Source organism: Amphiura filiformis, chromosome 5, assembly GCF_039555335.1.
Source record: "Amphiura filiformis chromosome 5, Afil_fr2py, whole genome shotgun sequence".
NCBI lineage: Eukaryota > Metazoa > Echinodermata > Ophiuroidea > Amphilepidida > Amphiuridae > Amphiura > Amphiura filiformis.
Window position 1 is genome coordinate 41102661 of NC_092632.1, and position 27538 is coordinate 41130198.

The following is a 27538-nucleotide window of genomic DNA, read 5'->3' on the forward strand; positions in this document are numbered from 1 at the left end:
TTGATGGTGCTTCAATGATACAAACATAATACACATACAAAAAAGTTGGACAGTAGCTCTTAATCCTAATTGGTGCCAATCCCAGGACAGAACTATTAGGCCTATGCACCAGGGTGGTGCCAATCCAAGTACAGACAAATTATGCACCAGGGTATTGTCCTAACATGAAAGTGTCCACAGTAAAGAACAGTGTATGATTTGATTCTGTATCCATGAAAGGTGATATACAAATATAAATAAACATTAATTTTCACCAGGTTCGCCGTCGCAAATAATAAAGGAGACAAGGAGAAAAAGTGATCCCGCCTGGGAATCGAACCCAGGACCTCAGGTTTACGAGACCTATGCCTTAACCACTTGGCCACGGGAGCTTCATGATAAGTTTAAGTGACCGCTTATGGATTCGAATTTCAACCAGCCTAATCATGAAGCTCCCGTGGCCAAGTGGTTAAGGCATAGGTCTCAGTAAACCTGAGGTCCTGGGTTCGATTCCCAGGCGGAATCACTTTTTCTCCTTGTCTCCTTTATTATTTGCGACGCTTAACCTGGTGAAAATTAATGTTTATTTATATAATTCCCGTCGATCATGCCAATGTTTTTCCGTGTTATATTTCCTCACAGGGAGGATGGCAATTTATTTCTCGCATTTACGGCTCTAGCTACTATGGGCTATTTGCGGGGAGGAGATAAGTTTAAGTGACCGCTTATCGGTTTGAATTTCAACCAGCCTAATCATGAAGCTCCCGTGGCCAAGTGGTTAAGGCATAGGTCTCGTAAACCTGAGGTCCTGGGTTCGATTCCCAGGCGGGATCACTTTTTCTCCTTGTCTCCTTTATTATTTGCGACGGCGAACCTGGTGAAAATTAATGTTTATTTATATAATTCCCGTCGATCATGCCAATGTTTTTCCGTGTTATACAAATATAAATACATTATATTTACTCATTTACCAACAGTGATGGCTAACATGAATACCACCTACCAAAAACAGACATGTAACCAGCCCTCGGTATTTCAAGGGCAAAAGCCCCAATTACTGAGAATGTGGTCCCCATTGGGAGGAAAGGCATCCAGAAAGGGCTGATTTTACAGAAATTTTCATTTTTTTCTGTCCCAATTTAACCTCAAAATATGGCAGTGTGTCCATTGCACTCCCCTTCTGGTTATAATGTCACTGACCAAAAAATTATATTTCCTATTTCCTGGTTAAATGAAAGAGAAAATAAATACACTTCACTTTCAGGGGTGTGAGAGTTCAGCTTTTTTGTTTTGATTTTCAGCTTCTTTTCATAAACTTGTTCCGTGCAAAAGCACAGGATCTTTCAAAGTTGCAGCTTTTTTGCAAGCTGTTTTCAGCTCTTTTTATATGTGGTGACTCACACCTCTGCACTTTGTTGTTGCAGATCATATGTTTAATAAATAGAAAACAAAACATTATGTAACAAATGGGTAGTTTTAGGGAAAGACTGTTAATAATAAATACAGTTTAAAGTTCAATTATGTTAGTTAAAACTCTCCATCTAGAAATTCAATGGCTGTCATTGATAAGAAGCAGAGTTTCACAAAAAGTTTTCCTGGTTGTGTTTGACTCTGCCGTACAATTTTTTTCTGTCAAAATTGGAAGAGCTCAGTATATATGATATTTCATCATTCAATTATACCTAGTTTGAATACAAATAAGCATACACCTTGTACATGGCAGTTGTCCATTCAATCTCTGTATTGAAATTATATATATGTGACGTGTCATGCCAAAAGGAGACACTTTTGGACAGGTTATCAATTTTGAGGTTTTTACATATCTTAAATATAGAGATATTTTACTCCACAACGCCGTTTTCTCCAATGAAATCGGACATTCCTAAGCGAAGATATTGAGTTCGTAAGTTATGGTATTATAAAATTGGAAATTGAGATATCAGCCTTTAAAAATATTATTAACAATGTTGAGACTAGGAATTACCTTGGAAAATGTCTCAAAAAATACAAGATGCCAGTTATATTCCGGTCTGAAACTATCAGACAATATTTTTAACATTAATAACATCACAAATTCGCAACAAACCCAAATTGTGAAAAATCATCCCGGGTACATTTTTGGCAATTTCTCCATTTACGATCCTGCCCAAAAGTGTCTCCTTTTGATATGACACGTCACATATATCCACTTCACAGTGTACTCTTTGACAGTGAAAGTTTAGGCTAAGTCACAAATAGGCATTGCCATGTTGACACATATGCCAATGCACTTCTCAGTAGTAAGACAGCAGTATTTCTATTCTATTCCTGTACATTTTATGTATAAAACCAGGAAAAAGTATGAAACCGATTTGAATCTATTAAAATGCTCACTACCACAGATGCATGATTGATGAAAAAGTCTTATTATGAAGTATGGCGGAATAGAAAGTGGAGGCACTCAAATGGCCACAAGTTGTGTCCAGCACATACAGTATGCAGAAAAACTAGCTCAAGTTACAAATGGACAGTCTCATAAAAACTACGCTTTTTCAAATTTGTTCTCGTTAAAAAGTACAAAATAGTCATTTTTATAAAACATCCTATGTTCATATATGAAGTTATCATCAACTGTTTCCGCTAGCTGCATTTTCGTATGTCTGGTGGTTCCGTGTTGGTTCCGGTTCTTTAAATGACATTTCCAGTGCTAGAGGTGTAAGCCATTCCTTGGGTAGCATTTTTTCCATAAAAGGAAGTCGAGCACCGACGGTAGCTAGTCTGTTGATCCAAGGTGGGATGTCCTTACCACAGAGGATCTAAAATTAAAGGGAGATGAAAGAAACAATAAAACATTTAAAGTCATTCAATTGGTTTACTACTCTATACCAATGATATTGATGTGGATATACTCTTTCAAAATTGCAGGTGTCATTGTAATTAGTGCCCTGCCCACCAAAACATACAACTTTGTACAGAAAAGGTATATTTAAATGTCGGGCTATATAAAGGGTATAAAAACGTTTTTAATAATATTCATAAAACATTTTTGAAAATGTGAAGCAAAACATTCTAAGATGTTATATAATTGTTGACAAAATACATTGTAAAAATATTTGCCCAAATTATTTTACAAAAACGTTTTAAAAATGTATTCATGATCTTTATATATCCCGACATTTAAATGTTATCATAACGTTTTGAATAAACATTTTAAGAAAATGTATGTGTTTGCTGGGTGGGCACTCATTCAACAAACTGATGTCACAGGTCAAATGTCAAGTCAATCAACAAACTGGATCTTTTAGTCACCGGTCCCATCTACCTGATAGTCCACTCAATGAATAATCCACAGAACATAAAAAACGCATTACAAAGCAATAACTGTGCTAATTAGATGTTTGCGTACATCCAAAATGGTTGTTCTGATACACATCTTTCATATGACTGACTTAAGCACCAAGGGCACTTCATAGGTTGAATAATGTAATACCAAAATGATTTTCTTTGGCATACCGACACAATAACAGCATTATACTGCAAAAACAGCCTCGGTCCTAATTTCACAAACATTTTAATTATCAGGACTGAATCACACACCTGATCCCACACTCACCTGTGTAAGTTCCTGAGCAAAATGATTACAATTTTTATGTATTAGATGGTAGGCATCTCCCTGGTATTTCTTTCCTAGACAGTCTACTACTTTGGATACGGCTTCAGCTGTCAGATCTGTTACTCCCAACAAAATGGATTCTCTGCAAAAAAACAAAACAAAAACAACGATATGAAACATTTTTCTTTATGTGTGATATCAAATGGTTATAAAACAAGTAAAACAAAACATTTTTGAGCAGTTTAAGCTAAAATGATGAAGTTCACCTGTAAAAGACTCTAATCAGGAAAACCCAAGCATGGAAAGCCTGCAACAGCATGAGCAAGATCTGGAAGAGCAGCCTGCCTATTATTATTAGAAAGCTAAAAATCAAGCTCAGTCCTGTTGTACAGTACAGAAACCATGGACAATAGGGTGGGGCGAAAAACACTTTTTTTCTCGGATCGACTTGGAACTCTCAGAGAATTTTACTAGGGTACATACTACTATTGTGCTAAAATATCAGTAAGATCGGAGCATGTTTCGCCCAAGCAGTAGATTCTCACAAAATCCCTACTTATCTGCTATTTCTTACTGTTTAACTCTATATAGAGAAATCAGTAGAAACAACCTGGGAAAAGTAGGCACTGAGATGACATCATAGCCAATATTAAACAATTTGGGTAGTTTGTTTAGACCCTCCAGAACATCACCAAATAGCAAGCAGTCTCCAACTGGTTTTTGGATATCCCTGAGACATATATCCAGAAACCTTAGACCCTGGGTTGTGCAGCAACAAAAATTGCCCTCAAATAGGCTTAATTTGCATGTTTGAGATACCCAAAGCGCTTGATATCCTATTAGAAAAGATGACTGGCATCCAAACTCACTATTTCTGACACCAAACACAATTTAAATTGAGAAGACAAATAGATCCTGAGAAGAAATGATCTATGCTTGAGATCACAGCAGCAGAGGAAAGTGTGTCAACCTGCATCACTAGTCCTAGCATGCTGAGCCAACTACTCATCATTCAGAGCGTGTATGCCAATGTGTATCTTTTCACAAATGCGCTATCTAATTTAATCTTTTCCCCAAGTCATGGAGTCAATCACCTCATAATATTTCCTACACGACAAATTCATTCAATTATACATTAACTTGCATGAATAATTCTAATATCACACCGGTAATGTATAAAATGAACAATAAAGTGATACAGTGAAGAGTTTGATGAAGCGTAATCAAGTTATAAAAGTATGCGAGTATCAGAAAATCATTGAATAGATCAGTTAGAATTTGTACATTCTGAATAGTGTTTTACGTCTCCCAAAATAATTTTAAGTAGATTCAATTCCCATTGATTTAAACCCAATTAAATTATCTGTTACTCACAGCTGTTTTGATTTGATTCCAATTCAATTCATGTTGAACTACAATAATTTAGATTTTGATTCCAATTCAATGCATCAAAAGCTGATAGCCAATTTTCATTCAATTCATAGAATAATTTTTAATCAATTCAAATTCCAATTCACACAGTAATATACAGTGGCTGTATGATTCAAACTCAAAATTTCATAAATCTTTGAACCCAAATGCTGAATGAACCTTCTCAAACTTTTGAATTCCAAGTCAATTTTTCCATTAAATTGTAAATTTCAAATAATTTGATTCAAATTCAGTTTCAATTCCATTTTACTGCTCAAAGTTATTTTAATTCAATTCCAATTCATCAAAATGATTCAATTCAATTCCAATGCATTGAAAATAACACTACCATTTTAGTCTCAGTCTGTAACAACACATTGAACACACTTCGTACTAATTGGCTGAAGTCTTTTTTTCAAAAAAAACTTTCAACAAAGTATTGCTTAGAAATGGCTAGTGCCTCCTATAATAGCAAAAGCTTGGTTTGAATGACTCGCATTGTAACCCATAGTCATCCTTTGATGTAAGCATATGGTCAATTCCAGCCAAAGCGGGCCAAAATTCTCTCTGGTGGCCATTTTGAAAATGTTTTCCTTTTCAATTCTAGACTTATCAAATGAGACGATCATGTCTAGTGAATCATCAGGTGGAAGTGCCATCGGATTGAAAAATAACTTTTCTTGCTAGACCAAATAAAGTGTTCAATGCGCATATGCATGTTACCCACAATTCAAGCATTTTTCACCTGTTGTACGCCATAAAATTTCACTTTCTTTAATATCTTTCAATATTTTATGTGTGACTCATATACACTAGAAATCGGTGAAGACTTTGAACGTAAAATAGAATTTTATTACATATATCTACAAAGAAATATTTTGGTTATTACAAATTTTAAGAAAGAACCAGGTGTACAGTTAAGATTGTGTCAATTCTTGAACTCTTTCCAAAGTGGCTCTCATTTAACATTACTGTATTATTTGAAAGATTAGAATAAATGTTTACGCCATAAAATTTCACTTTCTTTAATATCTTTCAATATTTTATGTGTGACTCATATACACTAGAAATCGGTGAAGACTTTGAACGTAAAATAGAATTTTATTACATATATCTACAAAGAAATATTTTGGTTATTACAAATTTTAAGAAAGAACCAGGTGTACAGTTAAGATTGTGTCAATTCTTGAACTCTTTCCAAAGTGGCTCTCATTTAACATTACTGTATTATTTCGAAAGATTAGAATAAATGTTGTACGCCATAAAATTTCACTTTCTTTAATATCTTTCAATATTTTATGTGTGACTCATATACACTAGAAATCGGTGAAGACTTTGAACGTAAAATAGAATTTTATTACATATATCTACAAAGAAATATTTTGGTTATTACAAATTTTAAGAAAGAACCAGGTGTACAGTTAAGATTGTGTCAATTCTTCGAGCTATAGTACCGTTTGGGGTTTGCGTTTCTTAGGTGTATAAACTGTAAGTACTGTCAAAATTATAGCATACCCATGGCTTGAATATGTGCTGATTTAAACTTAAAATAAACAATCTCCTTATTTTTCAAGGTTAGCATCTATTCGGGATTCGTGGGTAACAAAAGTTTAAACCGTCGAGATTCTTTTTTAAAGCGGTGAACGATTTTTACGATTTACAATTTTAAGCGCTTGTCAAACTAAATTCAGTGTCCAAAGTCATTAAATGTTAATTTAAGTTATGGCAATTATATTTGCTGGACTCGTGGGTAACAGTTGATACGTGGGTAACGTTAAATTTGATTTTATGGAATTTTATGGGTAAAACGTATTTGCATAAAATAATCACTTGGACCTCAGAATTATAGAACGAAACTTTGTTTCATGATATAGTCATTTATGGCATATTCACTTAACATTTTTCAGAACGATCATTTTATTTTTGATACGGGTAACAAAATTATTAGCCAAATTGACTTAATGGCCTCTAGAGTCCACAAACATTGGTGTAATTCAATCGTTTTACATATGATGAGAGATCATGCAAACGTCTTTATAACGGTAATAATTTCATTTTGATTGAAGGACGTTCAATGACATATATGGTGCTTTATCTTTGAATTCGTGGGTAACGCCAATTCATTTAAGCTATCATAACTTGTCCCCTGGTATGACTTGCTAGTAAAGGCCTATATGCACAAAGAGAGCACATTGGACGTGACATGATATGCTCCATCAATAACGTGATTTCCTTTATTGATGACATTTTAAAGTGGAAAGTTAACATAGAGAGAATTTTGTCCCGCTTTCGCTGGAATTGACCATATACATAGAGTTAACTCAGGTCCTTCCGATCATAATGTCTCATAAATTGCGAGCATGTAGCATTAGAGTTGAGCACGTCAGTGCGAAACCTCTGCGTCAGCAAAGGCTCAATCTGATTACTACTGGATATTGCAACTTGACTGGTAGTAATTTTTCCCTGGTTCTGACTACAATAAGGCAAGCAAAGTAGGAGATCAAATTCTATCAGGATATGTCACAAATCTCCACCTACAGGGTATAATTTGTGACATCTTAGTTTCATATGAAATAGATTTTGGTAAAGAGCATGTGATTTTGATATATCTTAACCCTAACACTCATCCATACTACAAAATACTATGTGATATATCCTGTATATCCATCCACTGCGCATGCCTTAATCCCATGTTGATGCGATGATGCAATCACCCTAAAGTGATACCCACGTTTTCATTGGCTGGGCCAGTAAAACACCTGTGGCTACCGGTTGCTGACCTAGTGCTAATGCACGCGAGGGGTCTCTAGTTCGAATCCCACAGAAAACAAACAACTTATTTGTTCATCTTCTCTCTTTATTCTTCCTTCTTTCCCTCCCATTTGCCAAAAAGTACTTTGGGCATTAGGGTTAATGGAAAGCATGTTGGAGATGACTCTAGCCTAATGCCTGAGTATTGTCCAGTGACCACCCTCTATATAAATATTGTAAATTTATGTCATGATATTTTCCTTGTATATTATTAAGCAAATGAATGGTAATATGAAAAGGCTCAGAATGAATTTCTAAATTGAGAAGCTGAAAAAGAATGCATTAATCTAGAGGCAATCTGATGATTAAAAAGATATACAATTTTTGTATATCTTTTAAAAATAGCCAGAGATTTAAACTTAAATCACTGGAGATTTACATGTATAATGTACATGTTTACCTTGAGTTGAAATGTCAAAGCATTACAGTATACAAAATTAGTAATTTAGCAAGCATTTGAAAGGGCATTTTTTGTATTAGTTTGTGTTTTCTTGTCTTAGGTAAGTAAGAGAATTTGTAATAACATTTCTACACTGAAAAAATTTGAGTGTTGGAGTCAATAGAGGACCACACTCTGGAGTTTAGTTTTTTAACACTTTTGGTGTTATTGTTATACCTTCCAGGAATCCAGGTGTCAGAAATGACAAAATGTATAAAATAACACCCAAAAGTGTTAAAAAATAACACTCCTTGGTAGTTATCTATTGACTCCAATCGGTTTATTACTTTTTAGCAACCAAGTTTTTTAGTCCCCGGACAAAAACATATGACCAATGAGCTGGCAATACAATCGAAACCATAAATAAACACAAGAGCGATATTGCACATAAGTTAAAATTGCACAATATGACTGGCCAGAAAAGTGAATTAATCACACTAATTTGAAATTGGTAACTGGCAGATCAGATGGGTGGATATTTTGTTACTCATCCAAATAAGCCAACAACAAAAGTAGTTGGGTTGGCCCCGGGGGGTTGGCAAGTTATCTCTCAATATGAATACATGAATACAAAAGCCACCTAAGTCCATGCGAAGTTATTTTGAAAGAAAAACCTGTGTATCATTTTAATTCCTTCAGTTAGATTTACCTGGTCAATATGGTAAGTTTTACGTGCAAATGAGTGGATTAACCTGTATTAGGTATGACGATTAGCATTTCAGGGACTTCGTGGGGTTCATTTTAAATTTTGGACTTAGGTGGTTTTTTGAATCATATACAAAGACAACAATGTTAGAATGAGATTACCACTAGTAAGATAATACAAAATAAAGCACACAGGTATGTATAATGTTGATAAGCATTCTGCCATGTAATATAAACCACACACTTTCCTTTATTAAACCCATTTTTTGTTCAAAAGTCATTCTCCAGCAATGAATGTGTTACAAGTGGACTTTTATACATACTGGATTTCAATCAATGTGTTACAAGACTCAAATCATGGAATTGGGTGATTCTTTCATACATGCTATTTTTCACATGCCCAATAGACACAGAGGATGAATTTGAGTTGTTCTTTCATGCATATAACAGGCCTATGTATAGCAACAATTTCCCATGCTTAACTCAATTTGGCCAAAGTATGGACTTAGGTGGCTTTTGTATTCATATATTCATATGCTTGAGTTACAAGTTATTGGCATGTGCAATTTCTGCTCACAATAATCACATTTTGGTGTTGATGCTATCTGTTTATGCGCATCATTGCAACACACCTGGCATTTTGTATTTAATATTATATAAAGCAATCATTGGAAACATCATAAAGAATACACAATCAAAGTGATTTTTAGTAACAGCTAGGTAATAAAAGTTACTTGTCAGTTAATAAAATTACTGTTTCTTTGAAATATGCTCATATTGTATTCAAATACTAAATCTATATTTTCCTGTTTAGGCTAATGAAAGTTGCATGATTAAATGGTTCCACCATGCACATCATTTTTTTTAATCTTTTGTTGAAAATGGAATCCCAAATGTTATCAATTCAAAATACCTATCACATCCTTCTGATGATTTTGACATGTTTCAGATCAAAGGGGACAAGATATCAACACTGATATTTTGCACTGACTATGATTGGGGGGGCACTAGACCTGATTGGTGGGGGGGGGCTTGAGCAATTTTCCTATGGGATTTTCTATTTTCAAATCGATTGGAGGGGGGCCCATCCTCCCCAAGCCTACCCGTGCCCCTATAACGCTACACCACTGATGCTCACTGGCTAAAGAAAGTGGATCTTTTGTGAATATTTCCTTCAAAACATCTCTGATTTTCAACATTTTATTCACAGATTGGCATTTGTTGGGAAGCATTCTACCCTGCACCCCCTGGCTCTGGCTCTCTAATAATTATGTAGAATTGTCACCTTACTTGCATTTATAGTGGTCTTTATTGGCTCTCTGCATCAATCATTGCACAGGCTAGGAAAGCATTCATGCACATCTAATAAGTGTTTGTACATTATACAGTGACCCAAGATTTAGTCACGATGAACTACAGAATTGTCTCTCATCCCAGGAAAGAGTAGAGAGATGCAGGGGAAAAAATCTGTCCCACAGCCAAAAGTTCTGGAAATACGGTAGAGAGATCCGGGGAGAGCACTCAAATATGAAAGTGACGTACCAGTGCCATAATTTGTTGTACATGTATCATACTTTTGACCAAAACACAAGAACCACAGTCCTATTGGAACAACTGACTTATTTGTTGAATACTTGCTTGAAAAAGGTATGCTAGTGCATGTGTGATGCTTGACGATCAGATGCTAAAAGCAATTTAAAATAGGGTGGGGCTGAAAAAAACCACAGTAAATATAGTAGAATCAGTATTGGTATTGCAGAAATTGGCCAAAGGCTCATTGCAATCTCTAAAGTAATAGAAAGCTATGCAAAATAGGTGCACACCTTAATGTACAGGGTGTCCCCCCAAAAAAGAGGCCCCACATTGCGCCCTCTTTTTCTCCTATTTCTGAAAAGTTGATCAAATATATTTTGGAATGTAAAGAAACCTTCAATCGTTAGCTTTAATAAACCAAAACAATTATTTCAATCGGCTCATAACTTTTGAAGATGTGCCCTTTTAAAGAAATGTATCCGTTTTCACGCTGTCCGCGGAGGAGGTTTGGCTACTTCAAAGATTGAAAAGTGCATATACCATGCATGAATATAAAACATTCCTCGATGATAACTTTATAAAATAACAACTTTATTTAAGGGAATGGGCTTACCGGTGGGCTTATGGGTTATGGATTTTGTTAAGTGTCATTAATTTGGGCGAAATTGATGTGGGATGGGACTTCTTTTGCTATACTTGCAATTACTTATGTTTTTCTCATTTCTTGCTTTCTTTTTATTGACAACATAAGTCATTTCTCTTTTTTTTATTTTTGGTAGCCCTGAAAAGGCCTGTTTAGTTTGTCTTTGGTTCTTTTGAAGTGAGTTTACTGTGCTGCTCTGCCCTCTACCTGGGGCCGCCGTGACGAATACCGGTATCAGCCCTTGTTCTCATTGCATTACTTGCGTTGCGTACCCTCCTTACGGCCTTGTGTGCCGGATACTTGCGAATGCAGCAGTAATACTGGGTTGCGAAGATGTTTGAAGCTAGCTGGTGATCCTCGCTTATAGTGAATGCTTTCCCAAGACTATGCTATTATCTATCCATGTCATTAACCGTGTGTTTCGTTTAAATCTTTGATGTAGCCAAACCTCATCCGTGGACAGAGTGAAAAATGGGTACATTTCTTAAAGAGGGCATATCTTCAAAAATTGTGAGCCGATTGAAAGAATTGTTTTGGTTTATTTAAGCTAACGATTTAGGGTTTCTTTACATACCAAAATATATTTGATCAACGTTTCAGAAATAGGAGAAAAGGAGGGCGCAATGTGGGGCCTCTTTTTTTTGGGACACCCTGTATGAACATTTCGCAAATTTGTACGCAATAAGGTGGACTCTCAAAATGGTCACGCTGCTTTCTGTTACTGCAGTGGCGTAGCGTGGGTTATCACATGGGGGGGGGGGGCACACGCTGTTGGCAATTTTCCTATGGAATTTTTAAAAATTTCAGATCGAGGGGGGGGGGCACATGCCCCCATGATGCTACGCCACTGTGTTACTGGTATAAACCTACTACTTAGTTATCCATATAGTACAATTCATCTGCCTTCTTCTATCATTGCAAATTGCTTCTACATAGAGGAATTTTATTGCCTCATTTAGTTCCCAAGCGCCTTTTTCACATCATTACCACCCGGCATTACCATCTTGAAGTTCTTTATACTGTGCCGGTTATATGTGATGCTGAATGAGTGTGCATAAATCAAATGGTACAGAATGTTAGCAATGGTACATGCACTAGCTTTTGGAAAAAAAAACATCACCAAAACCTATTTGCATTGTATATCTAGAATGTAAAACTTTCATTTTCAAACACAATAATGAATGCAGCTTTGAAGGGAGTCCAGGTATAGTTTGATCAGCTCGTAATAGGCAGGAAATGTTAGGCTTTTACCACTACACTGAAAAGTAGACCCCAGTTAAAAGTGCTATTAGTGAGACATGTCTGCTCTATATTTTGTGTGTTAAAGAAAGTAGACCAACTGCACATGCCCCCCCCCGATCTGAAATTTTAAAAATCCCATAGGAAAATGGCGAAAAATGGCTTGTGCCCCCAATCAGACCCGGTGCCCCCGATCGGATGACCCACGCTATGCCACTGACCAAGTGTAGGACTTGAATTACTAATTTGTGATGCTTTTGGCAAGATGTAACAAGAATATTCTCAAAATAAACTATTTTGATATTAATCCGCGATGTTATAAGGCCCGCCGATTACGAGCTGATCAAAGTATAGGTTCTTTAGACCAGGGTGTTAGCTAGCCATGCATCATTTTAGACCGGCAGTTTGGCTCAGAGGACAGGCAAAATTAATGTAAGCACTGGGAAAATGTGCGATTTTTGAAACTAAAATTTTGTGCACCAGTTTTAGAAAATTTGCGCACATTTTCCCCAACAAGTTCAAATTTGCAGTTTTTACAAATTTTATATAGTTTTTCTTTTTTTTAAAATCATGCGTCGCAGAGATGAATTCATTAACAATTTAAGTCCTACAGTCTATTTTCTATACTTTTTTCTGCATGGATTTGTATTGCAGATCACCATGGATTCTTTCAATTTGAGTGAAAACTTACGTTTTTTTGGAAAATGAATACTTTAAAAATGCAGATCTTGGCAAAATCTTAAAATTCGCGGCCGAACCTAAAATTCCTGGTGCTTAAATTAATGCATATGTGACAATATGCTAAGTTCTTAAAGTGATGCTTGAACTCAAAAGAAGACCAGACTAATAAAGCAATAAGGCCAAATTCTTTAATTGAATCAATTAAAAAAATTTGGGGTTTGAGCCTCTGTGCCGAGAAAAACTGATGGGCTTGTTGGTAACCCATAGATTCCCCTACCTAAGTCACTACTAGTACTAAGTGTTTGAATGCGCCTATAATTATGATGGCTTCTTTATTACACTGGTGACTGCAAAAGTGGAAACTTTCCTGGTTATTTTTTCAGTCATTTAATATCAATTTGAATGTTTCACTTGTTTTTAAAGCCATGATTATTACATTAGTTTTCTTACATTCATCTATAGATACATAAAAGGAATATATTTGCGCATAATTATTTTTGCTGTAGCTGCACTAAGTATTTACTGTACTTTGCTTTCGGTATTTTTGATAAGGTTGAAAATTTGGTGCAACTTTAATATATTATGTTGTTACAAATTTCTAATTCCGTACCTTATGTATACTTTGCAGCACACAGAACCTAGCTCAATTGTGACTTGCAGCATAGACCATCGAAAGTCTGTTAACTCTGCTAACATGTCTCATGGGTCTCAACACAATTATTTACAGTTAATTAGAAAACACTGCTCACTGTGCCGAATCGCTGATGCGCAAGCAATTTACGCAATTGGTACCCTTTCCATGATTCTCAGGAGGGCGGCTACATTCTTGCTATTACCCCAGTGTAAACATGCATGCATAAAGATTAGAAAAGAATGAGAAAGTGCTCTAAATTTTATTAAGTGGAAGCGGGGAGTGGAAGTGAAACCGTTTTAAAGGTAGATTATGAAACTTACATTTTAGCATTATAATCATGAAGACAATTGATGGTAGACACAATACCATCGTAATGTGTAAATAGTCCTTCAAGTAGACTCTCAGATGAGGTTAAAAACTACATGTAACTTGGTTGAGGTAAAAATCTATGTAGCAAGGCCAAAGGCCAAGACCTTTGGCCTTGCTGCTGGTGAAGCCTCCCCCCCTTCCTCTAATACCAGGGACTATGTGGGAAGAGCTGACAGATATTTCATGATGATTCAAATTAAACTACCCTCCATGAGAAATATCATAATGCCAACCTTAGATAAATTGTATATAGTTCACACATGTTCTTGCATGCATACATATACACAGCGGCATAATAGCAGACCTGTCGCATAGGGATGTTCATGTTGGTTGGTAGCGAATATAACTTTTGTGATGCACAAATTCTAGCACAAGGGTACTTGGTCGACAAGTGGTAACTGTTCTCATTTCTTCTCCTCTAACTCCACTCCACCCTCTCCCTTTTTCCAGGGGTGTTTGAACATCCAACATGTTTGAACACCCAACACCCCTTCTAATTAAGCTACAATGCTGCTCATGTGTGCACTGCACACCCCCACCCACAACATGTACACAACACACACACACACCTTTACTGATTCGGTTGAGGGAGGGGGTGGAGTCGGTTATTATCACTTCGACAGTTGCCACTTGCATACTTCAATAAAATGCACTTCTTAGGGGAGGGGGCACTAATTAGGTAGTAGACTATGGTACATAATTGACAACATAGCATGTGCAGCACTGTTCTGATATTCTTTCATCACAAGCTAATCATAGTCCGCCTACAACTACTTGTACAAAGTGCTCAAGATACACCATATCACATCAACAACATTTATATTATCACTGTACTGTTTCTATCGGATTACAAATTACAAAGATGATATTCTGAACAGGTAGAAGTTCCTTCATCCTAAACATGGAGTACCTTCATGTTCTGAATAAATTCCAATCCTTACTATTAAGCTTTCACTTTGTGTCTCTTTCTGTGTGCAGATTGTAATCAGTCATCTGTCACTTTATCCATGAAAAATATAATTTTTAACCACGTTTTTATCTATAAAATGCACATAATTATGCAACCTATTCCCACAAAACCAGCAGAACATGTCCAAAATTTACATTATGAGATTTTGATAAATTAATGATTAGAAAATAAACTTTTTTTGGTACCATGTGCACTTTTGGATATATGGTATACTTTCAAGGGCGATATATTGACAATTCAGAAAACAGTGCAGTGTCAATTTGGGTTATATTCTAAAAAATCACATAATGCCATAAAGTGGGAGAAATAACACAATATGCTCCATTAATGGTCTGTGTGATGAACTGTGACTTTGCTGGGAATTCCTGTGATACTATTTGCCATTTGCACCATGGTCATCCAATACTTTGCATTAAGTTATACAAGTACTATGAAGTTCATCAAGATCAATGAATGTGCAAGATGCAAGTACAAAACATTTGTTACCAATGTGGCAAGTTAACTTCCATTGAAACACTGTGTGAGATGCAATCTTTTTCTATCACTTCACCTTTCCAAATATTACCCACAATGCACAAATTATCAGCTTCATTCCCATTTATTTCATCCAAAACGGTCCTGCCATACACCTTCCCCAATCAAACACATTTCTCTTGCATTTGATCATCTTCTACTCTTCCCTAGAAAAATCATTATAATACCAAATCTACACACCGTGGAATTCACCATATCACGTCCAAGCTCACATTTGGGTGCCCCATTCCTTTTTTAAAGGAATTTTTATTTGACCCTTATACTTATTAGTGATTAACAATTCATCAGGCAATTAGTTATAGTGATAAGTAATAAGTATCAAATCCAAAAACATAAAAAACTTAATTCCAGAATTGTGACAATTTTTTTATTACAAAAGCATTTTAACCGGTCTTTATCTCACAAGAAAGTCTGCTAATCTGGTCCCAGTTTGTGGGAATATATCACACTGTCTTGAATTCAAATCAGTTTTTCTAGATTGCAGTTTGCTAATCAATAACATTTCTTGATTGACTTAATGACTGTTTTTCCAATTAGGTTGATGACCATATCTTGTCAAGGTTCAGTGATGAGAAGACGGTTGGAGCTTCACTGAAGATAGTAAATGTAATACCAAATATATCAGCTACCGGTATATCAAATGCCCGGGCTCAAATGATACGATAATTTATGTGAGATGCCTACAAATTTGATTTGTGATTTGTTTTGTATTCAACTGTGAAAAAAGTAATTGCAGGACTAGATTCACAAATTTGAGCTATTCCATTTCAAATCCACACTACCTCTGTGGAAGATTTTAGAAATATATTCCACAGGAGGAATATGAACTTCAAATGGAATAACCACATTTTAAGCAGCTCCATTTGAATTTCATACACCCTCTGACAAAGGTTGAACTTGAATATCCCACTGAGGGAGGATGAGTTTCAAATGGAGCTGGTAATGTGTTCATCCTATTTGAAATTCATACTCCACTTGTGGAAGATATTTCCAAAATCTTCTCAGGGGGAGTGAGGATTTTAAATGGCATTAATTTCTATGGACCTTTGGGTGTATTGAAATAGGTATAGCGTTTTACTTTTGAAAATAACAGGGCTTGGGTGCTGGTGCCCCTCCAGTGAATAGGTCTAATCCTAACCCAGGAAAATATGCACGAGGTGTCACTGGAGTTGGAATGGATAATACAAAAAATATTAATTTTGCAAATTTCTTGTGTATGGACCACAAATCATCTTGGTTTAATTTCCAATTTTATCTTTCAAACCTGCATGATTATTAAGTCTATCCAGAATCAACTACCAAAGCCACTCACTAGACATACAAATTGTACTCACTTCGCCATGTAATATAAGCAAGATTAATGGGCAAAATTTCCGCTCAAGTAAAATGAAATCCAGACATTGTACTGTTAAGCTGTTATATGATACCTGGATATTATATAGAAATTGAGTCCCTTTTATAGATGGACTGTCCTATATACACGTATACACACATAATTCCCACTTGGAATACCATGGATACAGCTCTTACCGCACATTAAATAAACATGGATGGCTTAAAAGTGACTTGCTTGACCGAAGCGAGTCTTGACTTGAAAGAAGGGAACGCTGTTACATCACCAGACCATCACAGTATTGGATTCACATGAAACAACCAAAGTGACCAGTACAATGCATTATTAGCTAAATGCAATTTGTCAATTGATTATTATCCTCATCCATTATTGAAAATGTTACACTATTTTGGAAGAAAGATTCATCAGATTCAATATCTTCCCCCACCCCTCCCCCCCCCAAAAAAATCCTTGTCCTCATTGTATCTTCTTTTTATGACCTTTTTTAGCAGATATCCACGCAAAAAGCTTATTCCCAAAATATCAGTTTCCGATTGTGCACTTTTGAGTTATGCATGATTATGTGTATTACACTGCTCCATAGGCCACAATTCAAATTTGACAATATTTTTGCTGAACAAATAAATTGGCAAGAAATTATTTCTACATAAAGATTATGTAGCCAAGTCTTTCACTCACCAGCCCCTCAAGTCAACACACCAGCCCTCGAATTAAGGATCTGAAGGGGCACGGCAACTTTTTTAGGGCAAGTTGAAAATTGCCTTGGATTTTCACTGAAAAGACAAGGCAGCACGGCAGTTTGTAATATTTCAAGAGGGCATCATGGCAACTGTTGAAAATTTGAGAAGGGCACCAAGGCAATTTCTCAAAAGTGAAGAAAACACACACAAACATAGATAGATGATTTTATAATGAAGGGGCAGGGCTGGGGCACCGACGGCAACTTCATTTGAGGGCACGGCAAGTGACTGCCTTGGGTAAAGGACATTATTTTGAGGGCATTACGGCAGTGGGGGTGGGCACCCACGGCAAAATGCCATGGGTGCCGTGGGTTAATTCGAGGGCTGCAACACACACACCCTACCCACCCCAGTACAGTATACATGTACAATGCACCGCTTCACAATTTCTCTTTGACTCACAATGTCGATACCTCAACACACACACAATTAGGGCACTGTTTCAAGTTCAAAAGATAACTATCAAACCTATCTATTTAAATATATAACATAAATATTAGTAGTAGTTCTCATAGATTGGAATTTGTGTTACAGAGCCGATCTGTGTGATCATTTTACGTTCTATGGTGTGACTCAATCATTTCTCAATGTAGACACAGAGACAAGCATCCTCTCTGAGTCGGGCTCTGAGTAAACATTTAATCATCCTCCTTTACGTTCATATCTCCATATCTAGTGCAGCATCTTCCAGACTTGCTGGTGTCAAAATGTGTTACATCGGGCTATTCTGTGGGCTGTTCCATTTAAAATCCACATTACCCTTGTGGTAGATTTGGGAAATATTGTCCATATGGGGAGTATGTTTTTCAAATGTAATTGGTCAGAGTTAATCATTTTGAAACCCCAAACTCCCCCTATATTATGCCTTTACCTATGTTTTCCACAACTGAGCATTTCAAATAGAAGATAACCAATCGTCTATTCTATTCAAAACTCATACTCCCTCTGTGGAAGACTTTAGTTAAATCTTCCACAGGGGTGGATTTTAAATGGAAAAGCCCAATGCATTACAGTTACTACCTGCAGCCAGTGATTTTTCTCCTGACTGCATGAGTAACCTGGTCAGGAATAGTAAAATAGTAAAATCAATGCCCCATGGCACCACATTTACTGAGATGTGATAGTAAGGATGAGGTGGCAAACCGTGACTGTTGTTCACCCATGTGTACTATTATATATTGCTTGTGATAACCAATAAGGTTAATACTAATAAAATTAAATTGTTGCAAGATAAAAATACAAGATTTTCTCATATATTCACAAAATATAACAGACTCACTACAATACCAGCATATTGCAATTCTGTAAAGAATTTGCAAATATTTCTTTATTATTCTCTTTTCATCTTAAGATGTGTTTTTCAGTATGAGATTTTTGCTGATAATAATTAGATTATATGGGGGAATTCTTGGATTTGTCAAAAATATCTTTTCTAATTTACCTTGTTTGACAAACAATGGCAATGGACATAAAAATATCTATTGGACTGGTCTTTCAGCAACAGAAACACCCTATTATTTTGTATACAGGGATGAAAGTCCACTTCTTACAAAAAGCCTAAAAAAACAGTGTGAAAATGACCAGAATGGTCCTAAAACAGGATGAAAATAAAAGAAAATGCATAAATCTGGACTACAGAAAAGCCTGAATTCCAGCATAAGCCTGAAAACTTGCATCCCTGTGTATATCTGAATGCAATAGAGCGTACTGGATAGCAGAGTGACCCACACTTTACAGGAATATGTGATGCGATCAGATCAATCACAACTATTATGCTGTTAGTATGAATTCAGATTTCTCCCAAAACGGAGAGGCATTCAGTCTTCCCCTTTTTATATTTTATAAGTTACTGTGCAGTACATGAATGCTTATGTGAAACTGTCCAGTTACTGTATATTTACCAGAATCTTCGACACACATACGTTGCAGATACGTCAGTATGTGAAAATGGACAATTACATTTTTGACACAAATCTTTCCGATATTGTAAGGCTATACCATATATCTCTCAGTATAGTGATGCAGACAATATATTAATAATATAATACCTTTTTTTGTATACAGTCAACAAAACTTGTTTTATGTGTTTATGCTTTCACACATGAATTGAATTGGTTAGAAACCTATAAAATTTAATACAAAAATCAATATCACACACCTGGTGGTGGTAATATTTACGTTTTATGTTACAACACATTTTAGGAATTGTTGAAAATGTCACCAAGATCATTACCATAAGGTCTTTAATATAATATAATAGCCCCACATTGAACCGATGATAAACATGAAGCACACAATTTGTAATATAGCAAATGTCAATGTTATTTGGCCTAATAGTAGTACTAATGTAGATGCTGACACAGTGGCAAGGTTGGCACGATTTACATCAATTGACTTAAATTAAAATTTAAATCACGATTTAAATCACTTTAAAAACATTTTTGATACAGGTTACAAGTTGATTTCTTTCTTGAATTGACTGTTTTACTTCATTTCTAATACTTTTTTTGTAATAAACCAACTGGAATGCTACAATTGAAATGGCAGCCATGGTGGGGGACAGTTCTAAGATGACAGAAGGACAGGTCTCTAGTCTGATTCCACAACCATTCATACCTATCACCTGTTTTATTGTATTATCATGCAAATTGCCCTGTGATACCTTACGTAGGCCAGAATTTTATTTAAATGAGGATGACTCTGTCATGAGTGATGTCGTATTGCATACCCTCTATTACACACGTTAATCTGAAGATGCTACTTAAAGAATCTACAACTTGCAGTAAACATCAACAGCCTCTAATTTACATCAGAATTAAAATTTCACACAAACCACGTAAAGACAACAAGCCCCACCTGTAAAGTGACATATGAGCGTGTCGCCTAATAACACAAATCGCTATGACATACAAGGATGCAAGGTTAGCTGGTACATGTAGAGCTGCTCTGAGTAACTTTTTTAAGATTTTACACGATTTAAACAAAATAACTAAATGTGACTTAAATAGGTCACAGATGCTTGAGATGGATCTTGTGACTATCAACTGCCAAACATTTCATGGGGTGCTTCGTAAGGCCTTGGCCATCTTATTAAAACAGACAAAAACAATTTAAGCAGCAGAGACAGCTATAAGAGATGCAACAAAGCCAGACATAAATACTCATCTATCAAAGTGTGCCGGTAATCAGACCATACCTCTGACGTAGTTGAGAGTACTCTAATATGCGTATGTAGTCTTACATTGATCCTTCTGAATTACATAAGAGGTGACACAAGATGCCACCGGCAAAGAAAGCTTCCTTCACCTGTACCAGTTAGCTTGAAACAGACTAATGTAAGCTCTATGTAAGTCTGGTGGTACAAAATAGCACATCAATTATAAAGATGGATGTTCCTTGATAATAATTAGAAAATGTCAAAGGTAGGGGCAGCTTCCACCTTTGAACAAATGTCTGCAGGATGAAAGTATGTAGATGGGCATGAAAAGTGACTCTTGTTAGCAAATTGTGGCTTTCAGAATAAAATGCACAAACTATTAAAGGGGGTAACCCTATTGGTTTAGGATATGGATTGTCTTATTAGGGCTTATGCTTTGATGTCCAGTTCAGCATGTCCAGTTCTGAATATTTTTAATTAAATGTCCATTTCCTTGAGTTACCCAATAGTACAGTGCTTGAGATCTGCATGATCAGAATGGCAAATTTTGAAGCTTGCACAGGTTTACCAATTTGTGGCTACAGATTTTCCAGAGCAAAAGACATCAAACAAATTTTGATTTTTGCACTCAAAAATATGACACATTTTTGGGACAACCAAAATGTTTTGAGAACAAGCAGAATTTATGCTTTAGTTGTCCTCAAGACAACCTCCATGTTTTCCTTATTTCGGACACTGTACTACATTCAATGTGTATACATTCTGGTCATGTTGTCTCTTTGGATCATACTCATTTGGGTGTTTGCAAACAGAAACCCAAGTAGACCCAACGTGACAAGCAGCAGCCCCCAGTTTCTCCTCAATACCTCTTGTACTAGGCACTAAATTGACACCAGCTGAATACGCAATTTCATCCCAGCTATTATGAAAGCAAACTCCAAAGTCGTGCTTTAATTTCCCGCTTCCCTGTGCCAAGAATTACACAATTTATTCATAGATTTTTGATTCATCTTACGAAAGAACGAGCTTGTCTGCATTAAGGGGATCAAGGAGCTCAAACTTGGAAATACTTGACCTAAATTATGACTAAATAGGTTATTATTTTTGTCTCAACTTGAAAATATAGGTTACAGAAAAACTAAATAGGTTATTATTACATAACAAATATCTTGCTAAGCTTGGAAATATAGGTTGCTGAAAAAACAATACAAACAAGTTGACTCGATCAAAACTAATTTATCTGAGATGATAGAAAATTCACAAATGTGATTACTTCATTTGAGTTGTCATATGTTCTGTCAAATAAAAGGATATATAATATTGAACAGGAATACAATATAGATTCGCCAGGGAAACACTTCATCTGTGTCATGCTTGAACGTGGAGAGCTTTATGTGCCTCTTGTGTCTGTGTGCCATTTTCTGCTATCTTATGTTATTACCCAATTGTTCTACAGTATTATCATGATTATGTTAATAATAATAATAATAATAAACAAAGATTTAATATAGCGCCCTATGCAGTAAAGCCTCAAGGGCTTTACAGAGAAAACAATGCAAAATATAACTTAAACTTACACATGATTCAACATAATATAATACACACAAAATATAATAATATTACTATTACATGATAATATAGAAAGCAATTAAATATAGGCAAATTTTAAAATCAGTACAAGTAGCAAGTATATAATTAATACAATGTACAAAGTAAAATACAAAATAAGATATCATAAAAAACACATTTGGTGATGTGACCGGCACATTACCATGAAAAGCGTGATAACCCAGGAGAGGAGAGTTTGCCAGCACTTACACTCTCAGCGAGGATCAACAGCATCTTGCTCCCATTGAATGGTAAGTTGGGCTGGGTGTTAATTGCACAATGAAGTAACAAATGAATTAAACAATAATAACCCCTTATTCAAAGGTTAAATGTTCCTTCACATGACCCAACTACATATTAGGCCAAATAAAAAAATAAACATGTTTCACGTCCCCTCCCGCTTCCTTTTTTGAGGTTTCCTCAAATATATTTTTATTTTTTGAAATTTAGCTATAACTTTTCAAAAAATATGTCTAGGAAGTTGGGATGCTTTCTATAGCCTTGTTAAGATACAAGAAACATTTTAGGAAGGTTTTGTGATCATTAGAGGGGGTGTAACTCCCAGAACAACAAATAAAAAAGGGCCTCCTCCTTTTTCTAGGCATTATTGTACGCTAAAACAGCTCTAAGTATGGGTATTTACACCAATTTTGTGATAAAAAATAGAAAATAAAAAGCCCCCTCTTCCTCCTTTTTTTCGAAAACCCGGACGTGAAACATGTTTTATTTTTTACTTGGCCTTAACTATAGTGGAAATTTCAATTGAATGAACACAGCTTGTCATAGCATGACGATTTTTTGCGTACACTGCATGATGTACGCCAGCGTTTGTGACTGTGCGTACATGACATGGAAGTGAATCTAACCATGCCAACGCACTCGTGATTGGTTAGTACTACATCAAGGTTGTGCGATCGCGTTTGGATCGAATACAGTTGTTGAAAGCTGTGTTCATTCAATTGAAGTTCGTAGTATAGGCTATTTTTGATGGCAGCAAGAGAATCAAGATTTAACATTGTTCAAGAGGGAGGGGGAAGGGGCATTTTATGAAGAATTAAAAAAAAAACACTGCTACTTAAAATGGATATTTTGTATATATTTGTAAAACCTTTTTCCTTTTTTTTTTTTCTGTCTTTCTGCATTTCTCATTTCTGATATTCCTTTAATGTTTTCCTTTCCTCAATCTATTCCTTCTCATCCATCCTTCTTTCATACTGTCTATATGTGATGCGATCAAGCAAAATCAGTAGGAACTCGGAAATATTATTTTTTGAGATTCTTATAGGATAGTAAAAAACATTTACAAAGCTGTATTTTGCAGAAAACTGCATGATGTACGCTAGCGTTTGTGACTGTGCGTACATGACATGGAAGTGAATCTAGCCATGCCAACGCACTCGTGATTGGTTAGTACTGCATCAAGGTTGTGCGATCGCGTTTGGATCGAATACAGTTGTTGAAAGCTGTGTTCATTCAATTGAAGTTCGTAGTATAGGCTATTTTTGATGGCAGCAAGAGAATCAAGATTTAACATTGTTCAAGAGGGAGGGGGAAGGGGCATTTTATGAAGAATTAAAAAAAACACTGCTACTTAAAATGGATATTTTGTATATATTTGTAAAACCTTTTTCCTTTTTTTCTGTCTTTCTGCATTTCTCATTTCTGATATTCCCTTTAATGTTTTCCTTTCCTCAATCTATTCCTTCTCATCCATCCTTCTTTCATACTGTCTATATGTGATGCGATCAAGCAAAATCAGTAGGAACTCGGAAATATTATTTTTTGAGATTCTTATAGGATAGTAAAAAACATTTACAAAGCTGTATTTTGCAGAAAACCCCATTGAAATTGAACAACCAGTTCCAAAGATATGAACAATTAAAAGTTTCCAAAACAAGAGGAATCAAAAGGAAATATTTCCTTTGTTTGGCTATATCTCAAAATCAATATTTCCGAGTTCCAACTGATTTTGCTTGATCGCATCACATATGTTGACGTCATCTTTTTAATCCTTTGACTGTCAATTATACTTCCCTCTTTCTTCCTCTTCCCTTTGTTTACTTGTATTTTGTTTGTTCGCTTGTTTTTCATTGGCTAAGGTCATTTCTTTTTTCAATGCGATAATCAAATCAAGCAAACAAACTACTACAGGGTGTCCCAGAATGATTTGTACCGTGTTTGCAAAAATAACTAAAAATAGAAGACGGGCAGTGTATCTATTTTTGATACCAGCATTATAATGTTGGACATGTCTCCTACTTATTCTGTTAATTTCAGCACGCTACCGTTATTTGTTTTGGCGTGGCATGCAATAATGTAAAATCGATGAAAAACGACTCGCATACCTTTGAAAAATGGCACAATACGATTAAATGAAGAACGTGGGATGTTTGGCACAGCATTTCGACGACAACTACTGTTGGGGTTGCACCTTAAAGCTTGCCGGACAGCTGCAAGGTTCGCTCTAGTTCTTACAGTCTTACGAGCACCTGAAGCTTCACTCTGCCGATTCCTGACAGTTCCATGCTCGTCAAACTTCTTTACGTTATACACTATCGTCTAATGAATCTTCTTTGCGTCTTAGCTGCCGGTTTGTCAGCAAGTTTTTGAAATAAATCCACGCTGCTGTACAGTAAATTGAGGAGCCGTCTTTACTGTACCACAACCAGTTCGATCTCTGCAAGCATTTCAAATGACATGGACCTCACACCACAATAACTATATTTAAAACTACCGCCAAAGAGAGAATGGGATTAGGCCACAAATCCTTAATTCCATATAATGATTGCTTCGTAACGTCATAAATAATAGAAAGATATCGGCTATTTAGTGGAAATATGAACAGGGCACAACTAAAATACCTGCATAACTTTTTCCAAATAACTTTGTGCTGAACGGTTAGTAATGTTACAGATATTCAAAATAGGTTGCGTTGTCAAAACTTAGAATTCACCATTTTTACGCAATCTTCTATAACTTCTACTAGAAACGTCCAATTTTTAAAATCTAAAAAATCTGAGAAAGCTAAATATATGTAGAACTTAAAATGCAAAACAATATGACCATTCAACATGCCCTTCATACCTAAAAAATTCCATCTTTCCCGGTATAGATCATTCTGGGACACCCTGTAGTATCAGGAAATGTCATTTATTTTAGGATAAATTTAGTATACTGCAATGAATGATTTATTTCCTAATAAAATTCAAATAAGGTATTTTCGTCTCGGCTTCAATTATTGTCTATTTGAGTTTGACATGAAATTAAATATTAGTGCTAGACATATCAAGTTACCCCTCATTTTGAAGCTTATGATGTTGCGGACATAATGAAGTAACAGGATTTTAAAATTAAAATATTCAAAGTTAACGAATTTTTTCTGTCGAATGAAGTATTTTACTAATTTTTTAAAAATTGAAGTCAAATTGTATTTTTTAGCTAAGTTTGTTTAATGTTTACATGAAATAACCCTAAATAAAGATGTTTAAGGTATTAATCTTGATTAAATATGCTAATTAATTGCTAATTGCGAATTCACTATATATGCAATTTTTGTTTTTTTTAATTCCTTTATTTGTTATTTTATGATTTTAAAATAATTATCTAGTCTTCTAGAAGAAGAAAACTATTTATTTAATGTAATTATAAAATTAATAAATGATTTAAAATTGAAATATTTAATTAATGCTATCTTTATCTTATAATTAGCATACAAGGTGTGTTTAAGTTCATAGGCTATGTCTACACTATACTTTTCCCATAGAGCACTGTGTAAAATCTGTAAAAAGCCTTCAAAATGCTCTCAACCTGCCCACATTATCCCTACTTGCAAAATGCGTAATGCCCTAGCCCCATGTGTTTGATATCATTGCAAAGAGGACCTTCCAATATGTCTAAAAATCACAATCATCAAAGATCATCAGGGGGTTAAGCTTAAAAATGGCTCACAAAGTCAAAAATAAGTAAAAATTTTAAAGCTTTTTTCACCATTTTTTTTGTCATTTTGGGGAATATATTGCTTACGATAACGTTTCTAGATTATTTCCGATGCTTTACCCCCACAATGCAATGCGAGACACCTTGTAAACAATATTTTTACAAATGCATAGATTCTGAGAAAGTCTCTAATTACTAGCAGTCAAAAACAACTTATAATCATCATAAGTAAGGCAGGTTGACGGGGAGCATGACCCGACAGTGTTTGTACTCAAATATTGAGACAAATAAAGCTGACACACAAGATTAATGGTATAGGCTCTATATAGCAGATCTCATGGCTTGAGATAAGGGGTGTACTTTCCATCCTGTATGCATGATTTTCTTTGGAGGGAAAATGTCCAAAATTTCCATTTTGATATATTACTGACCATAGAAACGCAAGACCTATAGATGGAAAATATAGATGCAACTATTGCCTTCCTGGACTCATTTCCTATAAGATATTAATATTAATAAAGTACACAGCAGTTTTTTTTTTTTCAATTGCTAAAACTAGAAAATTACCACTCCTGCCATCCCACATCCCACTAGCCTTACTTATCACAATCATGAAAAGTTCGAATAATTATTATTGTTTACTACCTGGATGAATGATAATCTTCACAAAAGTATCACAATCATGATTTGATACTCATATCGATTGCGCGCATATATGCTCCCATTTTCTAAAATCTAAATTTGATCATTTTGCATAAATGAAGAATTCTTGGAATATCAATTTGTTTTTGGTAGCTGTTAATGTAAGGTTAAACGTATAGAGTGTATGTGGGAGTGTGTGTAGGGGTGTGGATGACTGTGTGTCACCAGCAAATGAGGACACAGATGAGATATCTGTGTAGCAGTGGATAAACAGGAACCGTGGATGTCTAAGATACCTGAGAAAATAACATCAAGGAGCATAGTTGGAGGTGATAGGGTCAGTCCACACCTGGATCTAGTGAAAATTTGATCAGTTTGTCCCCCTTTGTGGCCCACAAGCATTGGGTTATATAATTTAGAATTAGATTAGAATTTAGATTAAAACCAAACTACATACATTGTAGACTTGTATGTATAACCCATCCTAATATGGTTATTTATAAGTGTTTGCAGGTTAGAATTATATCATAATATGGCATTTTGATCCATCTCTGTATGAACATACAAGAAAATATGGTCTAAAATCTTGAAAATTATAAAGAACACACAGTAGCTCTAACAC

At 35.4% G+C, this 27538-nt stretch overlaps 1 protein-coding gene across 1 annotated transcript in view; it reads right to left on the reverse strand.

The window, feature by feature from the left end:
- Nucleotides 1–2164: 2164 nt before the first annotated feature.
- LOC140153129 (deubiquitinase DESI2-like) overlaps nt 2165–27538 on the reverse strand; it is a 68699-nt gene continuing 43325 nt past the window's right edge. Inside the window, exons 5-6 of the mRNA XM_072175771.1 lie at nt 3572–3713; nt 2165–2774 (exon numbers count right to left, since the gene is read on the reverse strand). Of these exons, the coding sequence (XP_072031872.1) occupies nt 2586–2774; nt 3572–3713 (331 nt within the window). The 3' untranslated portion in view covers nt 2165–2585. The remainder of the gene's footprint in view (nt 2775–3571; nt 3714–27538) is intronic.